The sequence below is a fragment of the Pundamilia nyererei genome, unplaced genomic scaffold (genome assembly GCF_000239375.1).
Source record: "Pundamilia nyererei isolate P.nyererei 1_Seehausen unplaced genomic scaffold, PunNye1.0 scaffold00081, whole genome shotgun sequence".
In the NCBI taxonomy this organism is placed as follows: Eukaryota; Metazoa; Chordata; class Actinopteri; order Cichliformes; family Cichlidae; genus Pundamilia; species Pundamilia nyererei.
The window spans coordinates 2,307,766-2,326,527 of NW_005187482.1; the positions used below are offsets into that span (position 1 = coordinate 2,307,766).

At 40.4% G+C, this 18,762-nt stretch overlaps 1 protein-coding gene across 1 annotated transcript in view; it reads left to right on the forward strand.

Moving 5' to 3' along the window:
• The first annotated feature begins 14,557 nt into the window (after positions 1-14,557).
• Positions 14,558-18,762, forward strand: part of cnn1b (calponin 1, basic, smooth muscle, b) — a 10,946-nt gene continuing 6,741 nt past the window's right edge. Inside the window, exon 1 of the mRNA XM_005738086.1 lies at positions 14,558-14,905. Coding sequence (XP_005738143.1) covers positions 14,846-14,905 — 60 coding nt within the window. The 5' untranslated portion in view covers positions 14,558-14,845. The remainder of the gene's footprint in view (positions 14,906-18,762) is intronic.

Here is an 18,762-nt window from a genome sequence, read left to right on the forward strand (position 1 = left end):
GCAGTCAGAAGACTCACCCACATGTACTTGTTTCACTTGTTTGCACATGCACTGCATAGCGTGCAATCTTACACACTGTATTCAGTGCCCTTTTTTTAAACACCATGGTGGTGCTTGTCCTTTTTGCAGAATCTGAGCAATAGGAATGGTAGCAATATGCCATTTTATTATTTACATTCGTTTTTTCAAAAATTGTCTGGCAGATAAGAACATGAATTTTGATGGACCGGTCTGCGACATCAGAAAGCACCGTGGCAATCTGCATGATTTACTTTACTGTATAAAATGTATCGTCACGATAGAGCATGGTACGATTGACATATTTCTGTGACGCCTTAGTGAATAGGGTAAATAGATGACTAACATCTAAATATTAAATGCATTAATCTAATGCTAAAGGGGTTGGGTGGGGCTGAGCTGGGTATCTTCCAAAATGTGTTGTCCTCTCAGAGCATACTCAAAGCATGTACTACTTGTATTTTTTGATTGTTTCCCCTCAACCTGCATGTCTGTACAGTGTATACGCATACAGTAGGTAAGTTGTGCGTACTGTATGGCTAAGATGTTACCACACTTTCCATAGGCCAGTTGGCATTACTCAGATTTACAGACTTCAGTTCTTACAGATTCATCAGTTCTTCTGTCAGCAAATTCTTAACAGCTGATTTCATGACAGACAGAAACACAGCAGATGTTTCAGGTTTGGGATTTTTTATTTTTTTTTTTGCTATCAAATCTTGAAATAACAGGTTGCAGGTTTGTACTTTCTTCACTTGAAAGGGTTTTATTTAAACTTGAGCTGCATTCACATCCAAAAATGAATGACAGTAACTACATATCCCTAAAAATCTGCAAGAAAATCTAATTTAATAAATTTTTCCATCCTTGCACAACTTAAACTAAACATTAATTATATAGCGTTTAAATAAAACCCTTTCTCTTTTAGTCTCTCCCCCCTCCTCCTCCCAGCAAACGTTACCTGCACAGACACACACACACTTGAAGTGTTAAACTGGTGGATTTCTCCTTCGAGTCTTTGTCTCGTTGGATCAATGTTTAAAATAGTCTGAGAATCTCTGCTGCTGTTTTCACTGTGGAAATATAAAGCACATTCCCCGTGGGGCTGTGACTCTCCTGTATTTCTGTCTGTCACCGCTAAGGAGGGGCTACAGTATCTTGTGCCTTTTTAGACAAACGGTGGATGTGATGCAGTCAGATTTGAATTAGCATGAACTTTCTAATGTAATATCCAGTGATTATTTCCTCTATATTCCTTATGTATACTCTGTGTATATATATTTTTATAACCTGCCTGCGCAGTGATTAATCCGGCCAAGTATTATAATCCCAAAGCTGATCCCAGCAGGGGAGCCCGTTTTCTGGGCAGAGTATATATCTGAATGTTGCGAGAGGTTATTAAGTGGCATTGAAATGATCCTGCAGATGTCGAAAATGAAGTTCTTTTTGTTGTGTTTTGTTTTTTTAAACACAAGTTCTTTAAGCTGTACACGTAGTGGACGGGAAGGCTAGTGTCTCATTTCTCCAGCCTCCTGAAATCAAAGCTGTGAATATTCAGTCTGAACTACCGAGCACGGGAGACTTTACTGAGACTCGGCCGAGCAGTGATGCTGATACGCTTCTTGTTGTAGCGTATTGCTCTTTTTGGATGAGTTTAGACTGAGACTGCTCTCTGGCACATGTCTCATGCACAATGTAAAAAGGACACAGTTGGGATGTTTGTTGTGTAGCTCTTTTGCGAACTGGACAAATAGAGTTTTTGTACCTGTCAGGGTTTTTCTACAGAATATATTTCAAGATCTCTGTCGCACACTTTGAGGCTTTTTGGAAAGAGACAGTGAGTGGAATGATATAAGGCTGTGATCTGTATTCTGTACTAATTATTTTTATTTGTTTACAACAGCCAGATTGCCACTATTTGTTATGGCATTTCATAAAGAGAAATTGCTTAGCTATATGTGTATATATATCAAAAAGTTAGCAAAAATCATCCTGTGATCAAACTCTGATATATTTGGAACAAAATTGCAAGTTTGGATTTGAACCTCCACCAGTTTGCCTGGAATGCGGTTAGGTTGTTCTTCCACATGCTCAACAAGCATATGTTGAAATGAAATACGCTTTGGCCTTACAGCTGAGCTTTTCTATTGGGGTCTCAAAATAGACAGACATTTAGACAAAAAGACTGCTGATATTAAATGGGTTGCTTCTGAGCTGGTGGAAGTTGTATGCTATACTTCAGTTTCTCTCACGGGTATTCACGGTACAAGACGAAACATTCTTTCCTTTAGTTTTGTCGTTCTTTGTTTTCTGGTTGTGCAATGAAATGTAATCGGCTGAATCTGGAAGATTTCTATAATGATAAAGTTCAGTGATGATCACGTCTTTTCTTTTTCTTTTTTTTTCCCCTTTTTCTCCTGTGAATGATTTGCCAGTGTGGCTTCTCCTTTTACATCCTCTGTCTGTTTTTGTGTTTTAATGCAATGATCTTGTTGTGTTTTCTGGAGATTTTAATGTGAAACAGCCTACACTACACACACACGGAGACGCACGCAGCCTTCGGGGTCCTCATCCGAGCATTACCTTGTGACTCAGGCTGTTGTTGTCTACAATGACCACTACTAATCATCACATAATTGTAGTGCTGAAAGCTGAGACTTACTTGAAGTGTTTTTTTTCTTCAATAAAGTTGAAAACATAGAAAACCAGTATGTTGGAGTTTTATTTTGACTCTAAATTTCTATTTTCATTATGCAAACTTTTATAATATGGCGGGCGGCTACAGGTGCAACTCCCCTCTAATTCAATGGCGCTTCAGTGTAATTTAATTACAATGTAATTATACTGTATATACTTAAACCTGTGTACACTAGAATAAAGTAGTAACAATCAGTTTTTTTAATTATACTTTACTTAAATTTACTTTAGTTTGTGTTTGAACAGGAAACAAAAGTAAGTTGGACTTACATATATATTAGTAAAATAAAAGGACAATTGAATAATAGAACACCCATCATGCACATCAGTATAATGAAGATTATTCCACTCCATAATAGGACCCGCACCCAACAAATACGCTGCATTTAACATGTAAGATGGAGAAATACTGTTTGTTTTTCTGCAAAATTACCATGAAATTGCACAGTAAAACATACTTATACATTTGTTACCCCATTATTCTAGTCCACCGACTTTTCAGTATTTATAGGTAAATATAATTAGATTGTAATTTCAAATACAACACACTGAAATTCCATTTAGTTACACTTTTAGTGACAGGTTGTATTATAAAGTGTTATCAAAAACACTGACGTCAGCATGACCTGTTGTTTGTGGTGTAACCTGTCCAGTCATTTGTCAGCAGTCAGTAGTATGACAGTTCTACTTAGGCAAGCCAAAACTAACTACTAGTAGCTGGCACCACTGCTCTGTGTTTTCTTTTAAAAAGTGTTTGAGAGGAAAGTGATGGAGATATTCAACAAAAAAGGAAAGGTGAAGCACGGACTGAGACGTTCGCTATGAGATAAAAGGGAGGAGAGCATTGCTCGAAATGGGGATGAAAGAGACCCGTGAAGGAGCACGGAAAGTGAAAAATTTGGAGGAGGGGTCTGAGCCACTGTAGAGGTCTGTGATTGAAACCATCTCCTGTGTGTGTGTGTGTGTGTGTGTGTGTGTGTGTGTACCAATCGGTCAAGGGGTTTGGTCAGAGTCCGTGCTTGAGAAGCTTTACCAAAAAAGGTCACATAACAGACTCAATGAACATTTCCTCTTGCTACTACAATGCACATTCACTGTTTAACTTCAGTCATGTATGGGCTGAATCTCATCACCTGTGTGTTTTGTACACAGAGAAACACACCTGCCTGTTACAAAAACACGTCATCCGTCGGCGCTTTTCTTTTTTTTTTTTAACGTAGCATACATTTTGTACGGGCTCTCTGGTTTTCACAGCACAGCCGATTTCCCCGAGAAAATCACCGTCTCCTTACGTCGACTGTGTGTTTGTAAGACATTTTAACTTAATGAATTCATGTCTGTAAATGCCAAGTCTCCTCTCTCCCTGTCTTTACAAGGTCCAATATCTGAGCTTGCTCCTAGTATGCAGCACAAGCCAGACACAACATTGAGCAAGTAATAGTTATGTAAAAATAAATAGATTATAGGGATATGTCTATTTCAAGAGGAATTTATTCTGAAGACCTTTCCCAGACACGGAGAAACAAAAACAGACATTTAAAAAGAAAAAAGAAAAACTCAAATAAACATTCCAGACTTTGGAGGAGCTATAAACGGAGTCCACTTTTACAAGGTGCTTAAAAACCCCTGGCCTGGGCATCGTTTTATAACAAACACGCTAACAAGCAGCACCTCACTGACACCAGCAATTTTAGCCAAAGGTGTCACTGGCCTGTTCCAGCATGTGAGTGAGAGCCAAGATCTGGACATAGAGGAAAACAAGCGAAAATAAAGACAGGCTGCAAATGTTCACAACTGGAACTAAGGAGAAACCCAGATATTAGAGTGCTAGTGCAAGTGTATAGATGGAAAGGTGTCAGCTGATGTGAAAAGAATAAGTACTGACAGCAGGTGATCTGGTGCAGGTGATGCTTGGAGATCTGAATGTGCCATTCAGAGTGTAAACACTGAAAAGAGTTGACATGTTAGCTGAAAAGAGAGATGAAAGCAGTGCACATGTAAGTGTAAGAGTAAAAGCTGAATAAAGGTGAGAGTTATAACTGAAAGCTGTTAAGAAGTAAAGGAAATTAAAGGCCAGTTGATGTAAAAAGTCAATAATGTCAGCGTTAAATCTCTATGAAGAGGGAAAGTTAAACGTACAGTCAGTTAAATGTGCTCACAAAACATACATTGATTAGTGTGTAAAATTACATGTTCCAAAGAATTAAGCATTCTCATAAAATTAGAAATAATCCATTAAATATTGATAGGAGTGGGCGCTGGTTTGTGGAAGATGTCAAGTTCACTTGACTGCAATCTGCAATCTACTGACATCTAGTGCCTAGGGGTGAGATTTTATACTCTGCATCTTTAAAGGCCTTGGAAGAGTTGAAGGAGTTTTTTTAATCTTTTGTTGAAATGTGAAGTCCTAAAGGCTGAAAAAGTTTGAGGCAACATTGAAAGGTATTCTTACAGTCATTGTAAGAATAAGTTGCATCCTCTTTCGAGGTTCTATATATATTTATATATACACACACACACACACAATATTAATGTAGTCCATACCAAGTCTTAAAGTATTTATTAAGTATTTATATACAACTTCAGATGAACAAATATTAGGCTGACTCATTATTTATTTAACAAAATCCAAAGTACACCTTATAAGTCAATAGATTGTAGAACCAGTTTTAGCAGCAAAAACTGAAAGTGTTGGATTTCTAGATGACTTTATAAGAGGAATCTTCGCTCGCTCTTCTTTACAACGTTGCTTCAGTTCATTGAAGTCTGTGGCCATTTGTTAATGCACAGCTCTCTTAAGGTGTAACCACTAAAAGCAGCAGCAGTAGAACTGAGCACAGTCCAGGTTCTGCACTGTAAGTGTCAGGTACACCAGCATGGAAAAAGTAAAACCAGTGGAGGTGAATTGTGTATGAAATATGGAGATTGAAGACAGTTCCATTGAAAAACTGTTCATCTTTTTAGGTGTCAGTCAGAGCCTAAGTAATGAAAGGAGCAAAAGAATCGAGTACTGTGATGATCACTGCTATACTGGCTCGCTGTTGAAGTGGCAACAACTTTCACTGTCTAGTGCAAACATAAATAGAGTGCTGAGTCAGGTAAAACATTTTGTTCAACATTTTATTTTTAAAAGTACCAGAGACACATATGCAAGAATATGACAGGACTGATTGAATAGGTCTGAGCTGACGCCTGAGGGCTTGTTGACCAAATCCAGGTATGTTTAGAGCTTCCTCTCCTACTCTAGCAACAGGTTGGAATTATGATGCCATGAACTCAGCCTTCAGAAGTCCTCAGACAGGCTTCTACCATAAATAGCCAGACCCAAGAGGAGTTGGGAGAGGGGTCGGTGGGTGGAGGAACAAACAGCTTCCAGCAGAAATGCCCTTCTGAGTTTCAGAAACTGCACTAATCTCCTCTTTCCCTCCCATTCTGTATTTTTGCATCTTTCTTCCTTAATAGTTTTAAGCCCCTTTAAACTCTCTGTCTGCACCTCGTCAAGTTTTGTGACTCGGGACTTTTTCTCAACCTCGCGCCTTCAGAGCATATCTCTATAATCCACCCAGATCTCTTCAACCATCCAAGACACCCCACCCCCACCCCAAAGAAGTTTGTCCGATGATGTATCCACTGACTTTGAAATAGTTTCTCAGAACTGGGCCATGCATGTACAGTATGTTTCAGTCACCTTGGAAATTGTACTAACTCACCGGTCACTTAAAATTGCTCCTTTGTCAAGAGGACTGATTGCTTAAAGTGAAAAAATGTCCAGTCACAAAATATGACTGACTAAAATACTGTAAATACAAAAGCACATTACTGCAATACTTCTCCGCTGAGTTTATGAAATTGTGACACCATTATCCCTAAACCAAGACTCTTTAGTCATCCATCCACATGACACACAATAAATGTGCCCAGAAGTAGCCTATTAGCCTAGGTGTCAGATGAACTGGAGCCAGTATAAACAGTAAAGCCCACCGTACAGTAAATATCTGACTGTATTCTGTTATTTTTAGTGTGAGGGATTCCTCTTTCACGAGACATTACATTTCTATCCCTCTCCCAGTCAGCTCAGGCCCTTCCCTTCTCCCATCATGCCCAAATAAAGCGTCCAAATTCCATGTGTGTGCTTCTTCTTCTCCCTGTGAAATGTTTATAAGACCCTCGCTTAGTTTGTGTGTGCGTGTGCACATGAGGGAATGCGATTGTGCATAAATGAGCACATCTCCTGGCACGCAGAATTAATCCAGATTTCTATATTCTAACAGGCTGTTTATGGTAATCTACTGTGCTTTGATAATGTTTGATTTGCTTTCAGGTTAGGAGTGTCAGCTTTTACTATGTTGTGAGAGTTTAAGGTTGTGCTTTAACCAGTTCATGAGGTCCATTATGATGTTTCTCTACTCTTTTTATTGGACTTTCAGTAATCTCAGCATTAAGCCTGTTACTGATGCGCTGAACTCAACAGGTAGCATTTTCATAAACTACAATATTATTGTTATATGTTCTTCTCATTGTCCCTGTACTTTATTACATTTAGCATTTTACATTTTTACACTTCTACAGCATAATTCTGGTGGATAACAACTTGCATTAAAAGTGTAGAGCTAAAGACATTAATCTAATATTTAATCTAAAGTGTTTCTTTAATCACAGCTTTGGAGCTGATGCTTCACTTCCCGTCACTGTTACCCTACCAACTACATCAGCTGATTGCAATTCACACATTCATTCAAGGTTTCACCTCGATTCATCTTATAATTCAAGTGCTTTTATCTCTTACTCATAAGTGCTGTAAGCAACCAAACTGTCAGGTTAGGACACTCTGAGAGAGCAAGCAGCATCCGCAGTGCCCCATGGCTGCATTTATGTAGTGCTTTTACCCAAAGTGCTTTACAATTTGTCTCTTTTTCACTTGTTCTCTCCATCTCTCACACACACATACGCTTAAAACAGATGGCAGTGAGCTACAACACTGAGTGCTACTTGTGACCTCTGGGACAAAATTGGGGGTTTAGTGCTTTGCAGAGGAATTCTTCCAGAGGAGGCTGAATAGCCATCCTTGCAACTGGATGCTATATTTTGCCTTTTGGCAGTATCTAATTGCTTTAGCTGGCATTTTAGCAAATTAGCTGACACCTTAACAAACTTTTAACAAATAATTTAAAGCCTTCTCCAAGTTCGTATTTCTTCCACAAATAAGTCTGCTCCAAAAAGACATGCATTCTAAGAAACAAACAAACAAACAAAAGTCTGTCTTAACTTACAACGTGGAAATTGAGTCTTTAACTCACCTACAGGTACTGAAATGTTTGCAGCCTCACTGCGAGCTACATCCTTATTAAATTTCCCTTTACTCTCTCAGTTTGCATTGATTTTGCCACAAAATTCCAAACTTTCTTTTTCAATAGAACATGGCCAAAATGCAACTGTTACACAATTCATTACAGAATATGCTTTATATGGTAAGTATGGGCAGCAGCAGTACTGGGTGACACACCTCTATCGCTGAATTCATTAATGGTATTTGGTTGTTTTTCCAGAGTTGGTTTGAGCCCCTAGTTCCAGTGAAGGGAAATCTTAATGCTTTAGATATTGTGTGAGTTTTTAAGGAAGGCACTTTTCTGTTAATGGCAATGTATTGTTGGATAAGTTTTATTTGTAAGAACTTTATAGGACTACACTGATCTCTGACATCAACCTTATAAAGTACCTTTGGGACAAACTAGAATGAAGACTGTGAGTCAGGCTCTCTCGTCTAACATCAAAGTCTGACCTTACAAATGCTCTTCAGGATGAATATGCAGAAGATTCCCACAGGAACACTCCAAAATCCAGTAGGAAAACTTCCCAAAAGAGCGGAAGCTGTTATAGCCACAAAGAGGAACCAATTCACAATGAATGTCATAAAAGTTCCTGTAGGTGTACTGTGTAGGTTCTCCTTCCGTCCTTATAGTATATAAAACAAGTGCTATTTGAATTCAATTTCAGTCAACATACCGTTAAGATTCCTCCATCAGCTGACCCAGAGGTCATCCAAATGAGCATGGCTAACCATGGTCATTGTCCATGGTTAATGCTATGGACAATGACCACCTTCTGCACATGAAGCTAAATGCTTTCAAGCTACTGAGATGTCATTGGAGCAACTTTGAGTTCATGGAACTCAAAACATAATGTCCCAGAGGTTTTCTGTTGGATTTAAGTCAGGCAGGTGTGGGGACTAGTCCATGGTATCAATTCCTTCATCTTACAGCGACTGCCTCTATGCTCTTCCCACAGGAAGCTGAGGATTGTCATGCACTAGTAGGAACCCAGGAACCACTGTACCTGTGTAGTGTTTGACACTGGATCCAAAGAATTTCATCTTGACACAGTTAGGGTGCAGTAGCCTAACCTGTAGAGGTCAGGCTACGGCACCCTATGTGTGTCCCTCCATGGATATGCCTGCCTAGACCATCGCTGACCCATCACCAAACTGGTCACACGAACCGATTTTACAGGTAGTACAAGGTTCTCCTCAACTTCTCGAGACCTTTTCACATCTGTCACATGTGCTCAGGGTGAACCTGCTCACATCTGTGAAAACCAAAGGGCGTCAGAGGTTGACCTGCCAATTCTGGTATTCCACAGCAAGCCAATCAGGCTCCACTGAGCACCGACTGTTTGGACTCCTCCATCAGCTGAATTATGAAAAACAACCACATGGCTCCTTTACCACATTCTTAATGATTCCTTTAAGCTAATGGAATTCAAACCTTGTCCAAGAATAACAGAAACAGTTATGCCTTCCTGTATATAATCATCATTATATGGAGGGAAAATTTTGCCATTAGACCCACTATTTTCCCTTGATCAACACTGGACCATCTGGGTGGATATCAATTGGGTTCTAAACTCGTGAAACTGAGAAGGAACTTTTAGGTCCTGCAATGTTTGCTTTCTGTCTTTGGATTACCATGACAGATTGTAGCTATGGCATGCTAGACTGTGAGCATGCCAATCCCATTGTGGTCTCCAAAAGTCTCTCATGCAGACCAGTGCTCTGCACTAATTAATTTCAGCTGGGTCTGTATAAATCTGCCACTGTCTGACTTGAAGCCCTTGCATTGCTACGGTGTAACAGTGTATATCCAATAGTTATTTGCACTCTTTCATTGGGTATCCCAACCACCACAGCCACACATCCTGCTCTCTGTTCCTCTCTTTTTCATCCATCTCTGGCTTTTCCAGAATGTTCCTCTCTGAGTCTGGCATGCCAGCAATAATCTTAACGTTCAAATGCACTCAAAAGAGAGAAGAGGGAATGAATCATGCTACTTGGGAGTCGCTTTCCCTGTCCTCCCTAGCTCCCTGTTACACGGACCCCCCTGAATCTGCTGCATTCCTTTCCTTGTCGTCTGCCCGCCTATGGGGGAAAGAAGAGTTAACGCTCTGGAGTAAAACAGGAAAACCACCTCATTGTTCCCAGGGTGACGTCAGGCACACTACAGTAGCTTTTACGCACAGTCAAACACACGTCAAACACACGGAAAAAAAAAAGTCCCACAGCAGTGTACAGGGATGAGCACTCTATTCTTTGACATAACAAAGTATTTTGATAACTTCTCATCCATGTTTGGGGTTTGGGCGACCGTGATTCAGGGGGTTGGGAAGCTCATCTTGTAACCCGAAGGTTGCCGGTTCAATCCCCAGCTCTGTCTGTCCTGGTCATTGGATCCTTGGGCAAGACACTTCACCCTACCGCCTACTGGTGTTGGCCAGAGGGGCCGATGGCCCGATATGGCAGCCTCGCTTCTGTCAGTCTGCCCCAGGGCAGCTGTGGCTACAACTGTAGCTGCCTCCACCAGTGTGTGAATGTGAGAGTGAATGAATAGAGGAATTGTAAAGCGCTTTGAGTGTCTAGAAAGCGCTATATAAATGCAATCCATTATTATTATGTTGGCTTGAAAACTAACATGGAAACACTCATTGGATCCTGTCAAATATTCCAGATCTGTTCTGGAATGTTGTCTTCAAAATCAATAGCAAAACTTTAAATTTCAGCCAGAACCAGTCCTTTAAGTGTTCTGATTACTTCAGTCAGCTGAGGACGATTGAGTCGATTAAGAAACTACAAACCTCATGGTTAGGTCACTTTGCCACATTTAAATTCACACAACTTGGCGGGATTGTAAACTACATTGAACAAAATACTTAATTCTACAGATGATAGATTGACTGGTGCTGTTCTACTCTACCTGAACACTCATTAGTACTTTCTGCCATAAGACTCATTCACCAGTTCTGTGACTTGTTTAACATCCACACTCTTCAACCCTGGAGAACCCATGGGGTCAGAGCCGACCCCATTGGTTTTCTAGGGAAACCATGGGGTCAAATTTGACCCCATGGGTTCTCCAGGGTTAAGGACACTTAAACATGCAGACTGGAGGAGTCAGGAATCAAACCACCAGCCATCAGATTGGTAGATATCCCGCTCTATCGCCTGAGCCAAGGCCAATGTCATCTACAGCCTAATAAGTTACTGGCTTTTTAAAAAAAATATTATTTTCTTGGCATTTCTTGGATAGCAACAGTGATGATAGACAGGAAAGCTGAGAGAGAGAGAGGGTAAGACACGCATCAAGGACTTCTATATACTCTTTACGCTAATGGAGCTAATTCAATCAAACCTATGATAGCACTAGGTTTATACTGATTTTGGTCTATGGGGGGCGACCATGGCTCAGGGGGTTGGGAATCGCATCTGTAACCAGAAGGTCGCCGGTTCGATCCCTGGGCTCTCTGTCCTGGTCGTTGTGTCCTTGGGCAAGACACTTTACCCTACTTGCCTACTGGTGATGGCCAGAGGGGCCGATGGCGCGATATGGCAGCCTCGCTTCTGTCAGTCTGCCCCAGGGCAGCTGTGGCTACAACTGTAGCTTGCCTCCACCAGTGTATGAATGTGAGAGTGAATGAATAGTGGTATTGTAAAGCGCTTTGGGGGCCTTGAAAAGCGCTATATAAATCCAATCCATTATTATTATGTATCGCCATGTGAAAGAGAAAATACACCTTTTTAACTGTAATAAATATAATAAACATTATCTGATCTTTAACAGGTTCTAAAGTGATTTAAAAACAACCTGACACGAACAACATCACCATGCATTACACACGGTTACAAAAACTGAGACAAAATGCATAAGCCATGTGTGAAAACTACACACAACCCACGATTCATCACCTTGTAGAGACACCTGATTCTTTTCTTTTTTTCAGTTATTCTGTTGTACATTTGCTCTTGTGCTTGGGATCATTGTCCTGTTGCATGACCTAATTTCATCCAAGCTTTAGCTGTCAGACAAAAATGGCCTTACATTTGACTGTGAAATACTTCGGTATACAGAGGAGCTGATGGCCAACTCAACAACAAACAGTTGGTATGAGGGGTTTGTATTAATATGCTATGTTTAGTTTTCTTCAAACATAGAGCTCCACATTTTGGCCAAATATCTCCACTTAGGTGTTTTTGTCCAAAGGACGTTGTTCCACAAGATTTGTTCAGATGAAACTTTGCAAACCAAAAACGTGCTGCCATTTTCTTTTTAGACTGAATAGGCTTTCTCTTGCCAACTCTTCAAAACAAGCCATTTTTGTTCAGTCTTTTTCTAACTGAACTTTCACATTTAACATGCTAACAGAAGCCAGTAGAGTCTGAGACGTAGCTCTTTTATTTTCTGTATTGCACAATCTGACTTCGGGCTGAATTTGCTGGGATTTCCACTCCTAGAAAGATTGGCAATGGTGTTGCATGTTTTGAATAATCTTCTTCAGAGTAGATGGACTTCAAATTGTTTGGATTTGGTCTTAAAACCCTTCCTAGACTGACAGACATCAGCAGTTGCTTTTCTAAGATAATTGTCGATGTCTTTCCTCCTAGACATCGTGTAAACACACACCTGAACACTCCAGACCAGTAAGCAAACTGACACACACATGATAAATTTATTAAGTGCTTGATCAGTGCCTGACTGCTGTAGGGGAAGCTACTTGGGAGCACTTTTTCACATACTGTGTCTGCATTTTAGCTTAGCATTTGTTGAATAAAAAAATCAGTGTAATATATAATGTTTTACTATTCATCTGAGGATCTGATGGGGTCACTGGAGGGTAGTGGTAAAATCCCTTCCCTCCCACACTCATCAACCTCCATTTTGCATTGTGTTGGGTACTAATTAGCAAATGCTAACATGCTAATTTAAGATACAGTACAGAGCAAACAGTGCCTGCAAAACATGTTAGTATTTTCATTGTGAGTATGTTAGTGTGCCGATTGTTAGCATTAATCTCAAAGGTTTGCTTAGCTGTAGGCTCGTACAGCTCTTTATCACCAACTATGGCAGCTGTGACTACTTTTTGACACTAGCACCGGTCATTTCATGACTGAGATGCAGTAAAGAAATGATTAGGGACCTGATCCTTTTCAGTAGAAAACCGCTACTAGCATTGTCGCTTATCATTGCTTGGTATATTACATACACAATATGGCCAAAAGTAGTCGTAGTCGTAGTTTCTTCAAGAACCACTTTTGTGAAGTCAGACACTAACTGATAAGAAGGCCTGGCTCACCGCCTCCACTCTAATTCATCCCAAAGGTGTTCTGTCAGGTTGGGGTCAGGACTCTTTGCAGGCCAAATAAGTTCTTCTACACCAAACTCACTCATCCATGTCTTTATGGGTCTTGCTTTGTGCACTGGTGCACACTTATATTAGAATGTGCACACTTATATTAGGGCCCATCCCCAAACTGTTCCTACTAAGTTGGGGGTATGAAATTGTCCAAAATGTTTTGGTATGCTGACGCATTAAGAGTTCCTTTCGTTGGAACAAAGGGGCCAAGCCGGAATCCTGAAAAACAGCCTCACACCACAATCCCCCTCCACCAAACTTTACACTTGGTACAATGACAATGTTAGACAAGTGCTGTTCTCCTGACAACTGCCAAACCCAAACTCATCTATCGGAATACCAGACTGAGAAGCACACGCACTCATGCTTTACACCACTGCAAACAACACTTAATGTTGTGCTTTGCAATATGCGGCTTGGATGCAGCTGCTCGGCCATGGAAACCAATTCCATGAAGCTCTGTATGCACTGTTCTTGAGTTAATCTGATGGCCAATCTGATTTTCTGATGAAATTTGGAGGTCCATGGAATATTTAATACAGAAGAAATTTCACAACTGGATATATAACACGGGTGGTATCCTATCACAGTTCCACACTGGAATTTAGTTAGCTCCTGAGAGCGACCCATGTTTGAAAAAGCACTCTGCTTGCCTAGGTGCTTGATTTAATACATTTGTGGCCATGAAAGTGATTGGAACACCTGAATTCAATGATGGGTGATTACTCAATTTTGGTAATAATGTGTTTTAGTAGTTCTATTAACATAGTAGACCCGTTTTAGACACATATTAGTATTTTTATATATCTAAGCGTGTATTTTTAAGATGTTTTAAGACTTCCTTTTCTAATATGTTACTGTATGACTTTATTGCAGTTATCTAGGCTATAGATCTCCTTAATATTTAATTATTCATATTACTGAATTAAATGTTACTGCTACGTGAATTTCCTTTTAAGACCTTGAGTAAAAACAGAAATTGATCTGAACATGGCAATGACATAACTCCTTCAAACTGCATATTAACACACGTGTGAATTATCCCGGACCGGTATGAAGGTGGAAAAAGTGACACTGATTAAATCCAATACCCGAGCGGTGACATCACTCCCCTCCGTGATGGGGCTGCGTCCGGATTGGACGGAGTTCGCGGCCAATCAGAGAGCACACACATGGGAAGAGTTTTAAAAAGATTCGGAAAAGTGTTGGAAAGTTGTCCAAAAACCTCCGCCAGCAGGTCCGAGCACGACTGGGGCGAATAATAATATTAATAATAAAAAGAAAAGAAAAGGGGGGTAAAAGATACCCGCGGATTTGTTGGGGACTTTCTCTGCGTGCTTTCCCTGCCTTGTTTGGACAGAGAGCTCTAACCTGCTTCTCCATTTTTAAAGCTCCCCCTAGCTCCACTGTAAATAGCCAAAAAAGAAAAGAAAAGAAAAGAAAACCCGACAGAATGACAACACATTTCAGGAGCGGCCCAGCCTTCGGACTCTCCGCCGAGGTCAAGAGTAAGGTATGTTTTCTTTCTTTTTTTTAATATTAGTTATCCAGAGTGTGTTTGGATGCTGTAGGTGAAGCATGGGCTCCTCTGGTGGGGGTCAGAGGTCCACAAAGGGTCAGTAACAGGTTGATCTACCCAGTATAATAGCAAAGTAAACAACAAGCTCTCTGTGATTGCTGTAAATACGCAGTTTTTCCAACGAAACTGTGATACAAAGAAACAGAAGAGAGGGTTTGTGGTGGCTGCTTTTATAGTTAAGCATGTTGAAACAACTCGCAGCAAAAGACGTAGAGATAAATACACCTGCTGTTGGCCTGTGGCTCTGCATCAAACAGTTGGAAAGGAACTCCTACATGTATCTTAACGTTACACCGAGAGGGGGGTGGGGGGGGGAGATATCATCGGTGATGTGATCTCATTCCAGTTTAATTTCAGGTTGTGTGCTTGGGAAAACCGCTGCGGTGACACACTTCTGTCTTTTGGTAAGAGATCACACCGTGAAGGAGGTGATTGTTTTTCGAGCAGAAAACAGGCTTTAGTGGCCAAATGATTCGTGCGATTATGCAGGGTCAGGGTTTTATAGTGTGCTGGAGTGAAGCACGTGGTGGAGGGAGTGCTCTGTTATTGTTGTTTGGCTGATCTCCCCTCAGAGAAATCAAAAAGTGACTGAAACATGGAAGAAGGTGATCTTACAAAGGCTGAGCTTGAAGCTGCACTGTGCAGTGAGAAAGGGGGTTGAACAGAGAAATTAGATGAAAACTACACACACGCCAACATTAAAAACTTAGTGTATCATTAGTGAGTGTGCACCCCTCACTAATTATACTACATTAAAATTCACATCCTCCACCTTTTATGAACCTTTTCCTAGACGTAAATGGATGTGCATGTGAGAGAGCAAACTGGAAAGCAGTTCCATATAATTACATATGACACAAGTTTAACAGGAAGTATTACATTCAGTAAGCTTTGAAAGATTGTAATGATTAGGTCAGTGAGAGTATTAATTTTGGGATGTGGAATATTGTTGCTAATATACCAAATACAATATAATATATATATCACTTTGAAAAATTAATTTCTCACTATTTTGGCAGGGTGGAACGTATCTGTGTTGTGCCATTGCACATTATATTACTGATTTTTTTTTTTCTTTTTTTTAAACTGGCCGGATCACCTGACAAGTGTTGACTCACATTCCACCTTTAAATCAGTTTGTACCTGGGTAAGGATAAACATGCACAATCCTGATTTTCAAGCTTTTTTTTTTTTTTGTGTGTTGTCACCGTTGTGGGGAAGCTAGGCCGTGTTCACTTTGTGAGTGTGAATAAAATTACTGGGATTTTCTGCCTGTGCGGTGACAGCAGTGACTCTGTATGTTTGGATGAGTCACAGCTGCTAACAGCCAGAATGACAAAGGTCAGCCTGTGACTGTTCCAATACCCAGATCATCATCATTATAATCATCATTGCCCTGGCCTCTTCCCTGAATGGTGCCATCTCTCAGCTGTGCTTTAGTCTCATGCAGAGGTGCAGCACACTCTATGAAGCCCGCATTCCTTTCAGCAGTCAGGCTGCTATTTTACCGACACCACAGTGCCATTTCCAAGCCGATCACGTACACGCAGTGAGTGGAAATTGAGAAGTAGGGTCGTGTGTGTGTGTGTGTGTGTGTGTTGGGGGGGATATAAAATTTTTATTTAAGCCTAAGGGCTTAAATGAGAGTAATGGCAGGATGCTGCGTTCCAGCAGCGTGACATCAGAGAGGGGCAGAGATGCAGCAGAAAGACTGACAGGTACATGATCATCATCTAATGGCCTTTTATGGAGTGACTGGGCTCTGACTTGGAACGTGAGAAAGTGTGCTCACTCTAAACAGTTTACATCCAAGTCAAGAATGACAAAACACTGTCCTGATAGAACACAGGTGGACAGGAGACAGATAGGTGATAGATAGCAAAGACAAGGCCATGCCAGTAGTTCACACAGTGAATCCAAGGAGACTCGATGCAAACAAATAAATGAGGGAGGGGCGGAAATCCACATATCAGGCACTAACAGCTTAACTCGCGTATTTACACCAGCGGTTACAGCAAATAGTCTGTGATAGTGTAGCAAAGCTCTGGAGCCATTCTTGTGAGCCTGTTTAATTTTCTCTGTCACAGTCCACTGCTCGGGTCAGTACACCCAGAGTTTAGCTGCAGCAGCCCTACTTGGTTCGAACTGACCGTTAGCTTATGGTGACAAATGCTGGCAGTTTTTCCTCCTGCAAACTGCTGTGTAGGTGACGTGTGTGGCATGGCTGCTTCAGCTTACTGGCACTTCGTAGCTCTTTCCTATTGTTACACTGGTTTTTGAACTCACCACTATACAGTGCAGGGCAGTCCACATTTTTCTTTTTTTCTTTTTTTTCTTTTTTTTTTTTATGTGTTTTCTTAATAAATCCATGCTGTAGCCGCACAGTATGACTCCTTAAATAAAATTGGCTATAAGCTCTAAGATTATTGAATATATATTTATTTGAAGTACAAAACATCTGAAGAAAACACCAAATTAGCAGAAAATTCACTCATAAAACGAAGTGATAAATCTCAAACATGCAATACATCAATGGAGATGAAGCCAGCAATTGCTAAACCTCTTGGTCTTATTGATCCCTGTGAAAATGTTGGGGTTACTGGGGGCTTTTTCTTATTTTCCCTTTTAAGTTTATTGTTCAAAAATCTAAATTATTATAACTATAAAAGAATTAGAGCTATTGCTTTATTTCTTCTCATTTATTAATCATCCTACAATGTCTTGTTAATCCTTTATTTCGATTTTCAGGAAAGGGCCAACCCATCGTTTTAGAATCAATATACTGTAGTATTTGCCTAACTGTATATAAAGCAGACAAACATGGGCTCCACCTCAGTTATCTGCAAAACTGACTTTATATATTGATTCTGGGTGTCCCCTCAGGGATGATGATTTATTATTAAGAGTTTTTTTTTTTTTCCGAGTAATTCATTTGACTTTTCACGTGACATCCTGACACACTTTGCTGACAATCTTGTACTGGTTGTACTGGTTTTTTAGCTTCACATGCCACTATTTAACCCTTTAAAAAGAGCCGACCACCATTAATCAAATAAAAAGTTCTATTCATAAGAAATGAAATGCACCAAACTGGAGTTCAGTGCAGTCAGAAGATTTACTGCCACAGCCTTACTTGGTCTGGTATGATCAGCCACACGTGGAGCTACTTTTAGCTAATGCTGGCTAAGCTAAGACAGCTAGCATAATGTTCTGATAGCTTTTGCTATGATCTTACAGTTACTGATTCTTTTTATTTATTTATTTATTTATTTATTTATTGTAACTACCACTCATGGTGGAATTACAAGTGTTACATGCTCTCGATAACATCTGTCAGTATACAGTCAGATCATTTTTTGTTCTGTTTGCCTTTTCTCTCTGTGTTTCATGCCTAAAATAGTTTTTATTGTGGCAGTGGTGTTCGGCAATCAAAAGACAAAGCACAATTAAATCAACCCCCCCCCCGACTGGCAGGGGGACCTGTTGACTTGGTGTGCCTTTATCGGACATTGGGTGTCTAAATAGTCAACTCGCTGTAAAAGGGCAGATTCTGGAAAACCCAAAGGGAGACAAGAAGGAGAGAGATTGTGAGGGAGAAATATGAGCGCAGCCAATCGAATACACAGAGCGAGACAGGCAGAGGGAGAGGGAGGAGTGTTTAGGAAAAGCTGTTTCTCCCAAGTTTGGTGTGATGGACTGGAGTCCACGCTATCCCCTGCTGCTTTGAAATACTTGTTTGTGTTGGCTGCTGATCCCAGACTGTGAAGACTTATCTGCAGAACATTCAGGAA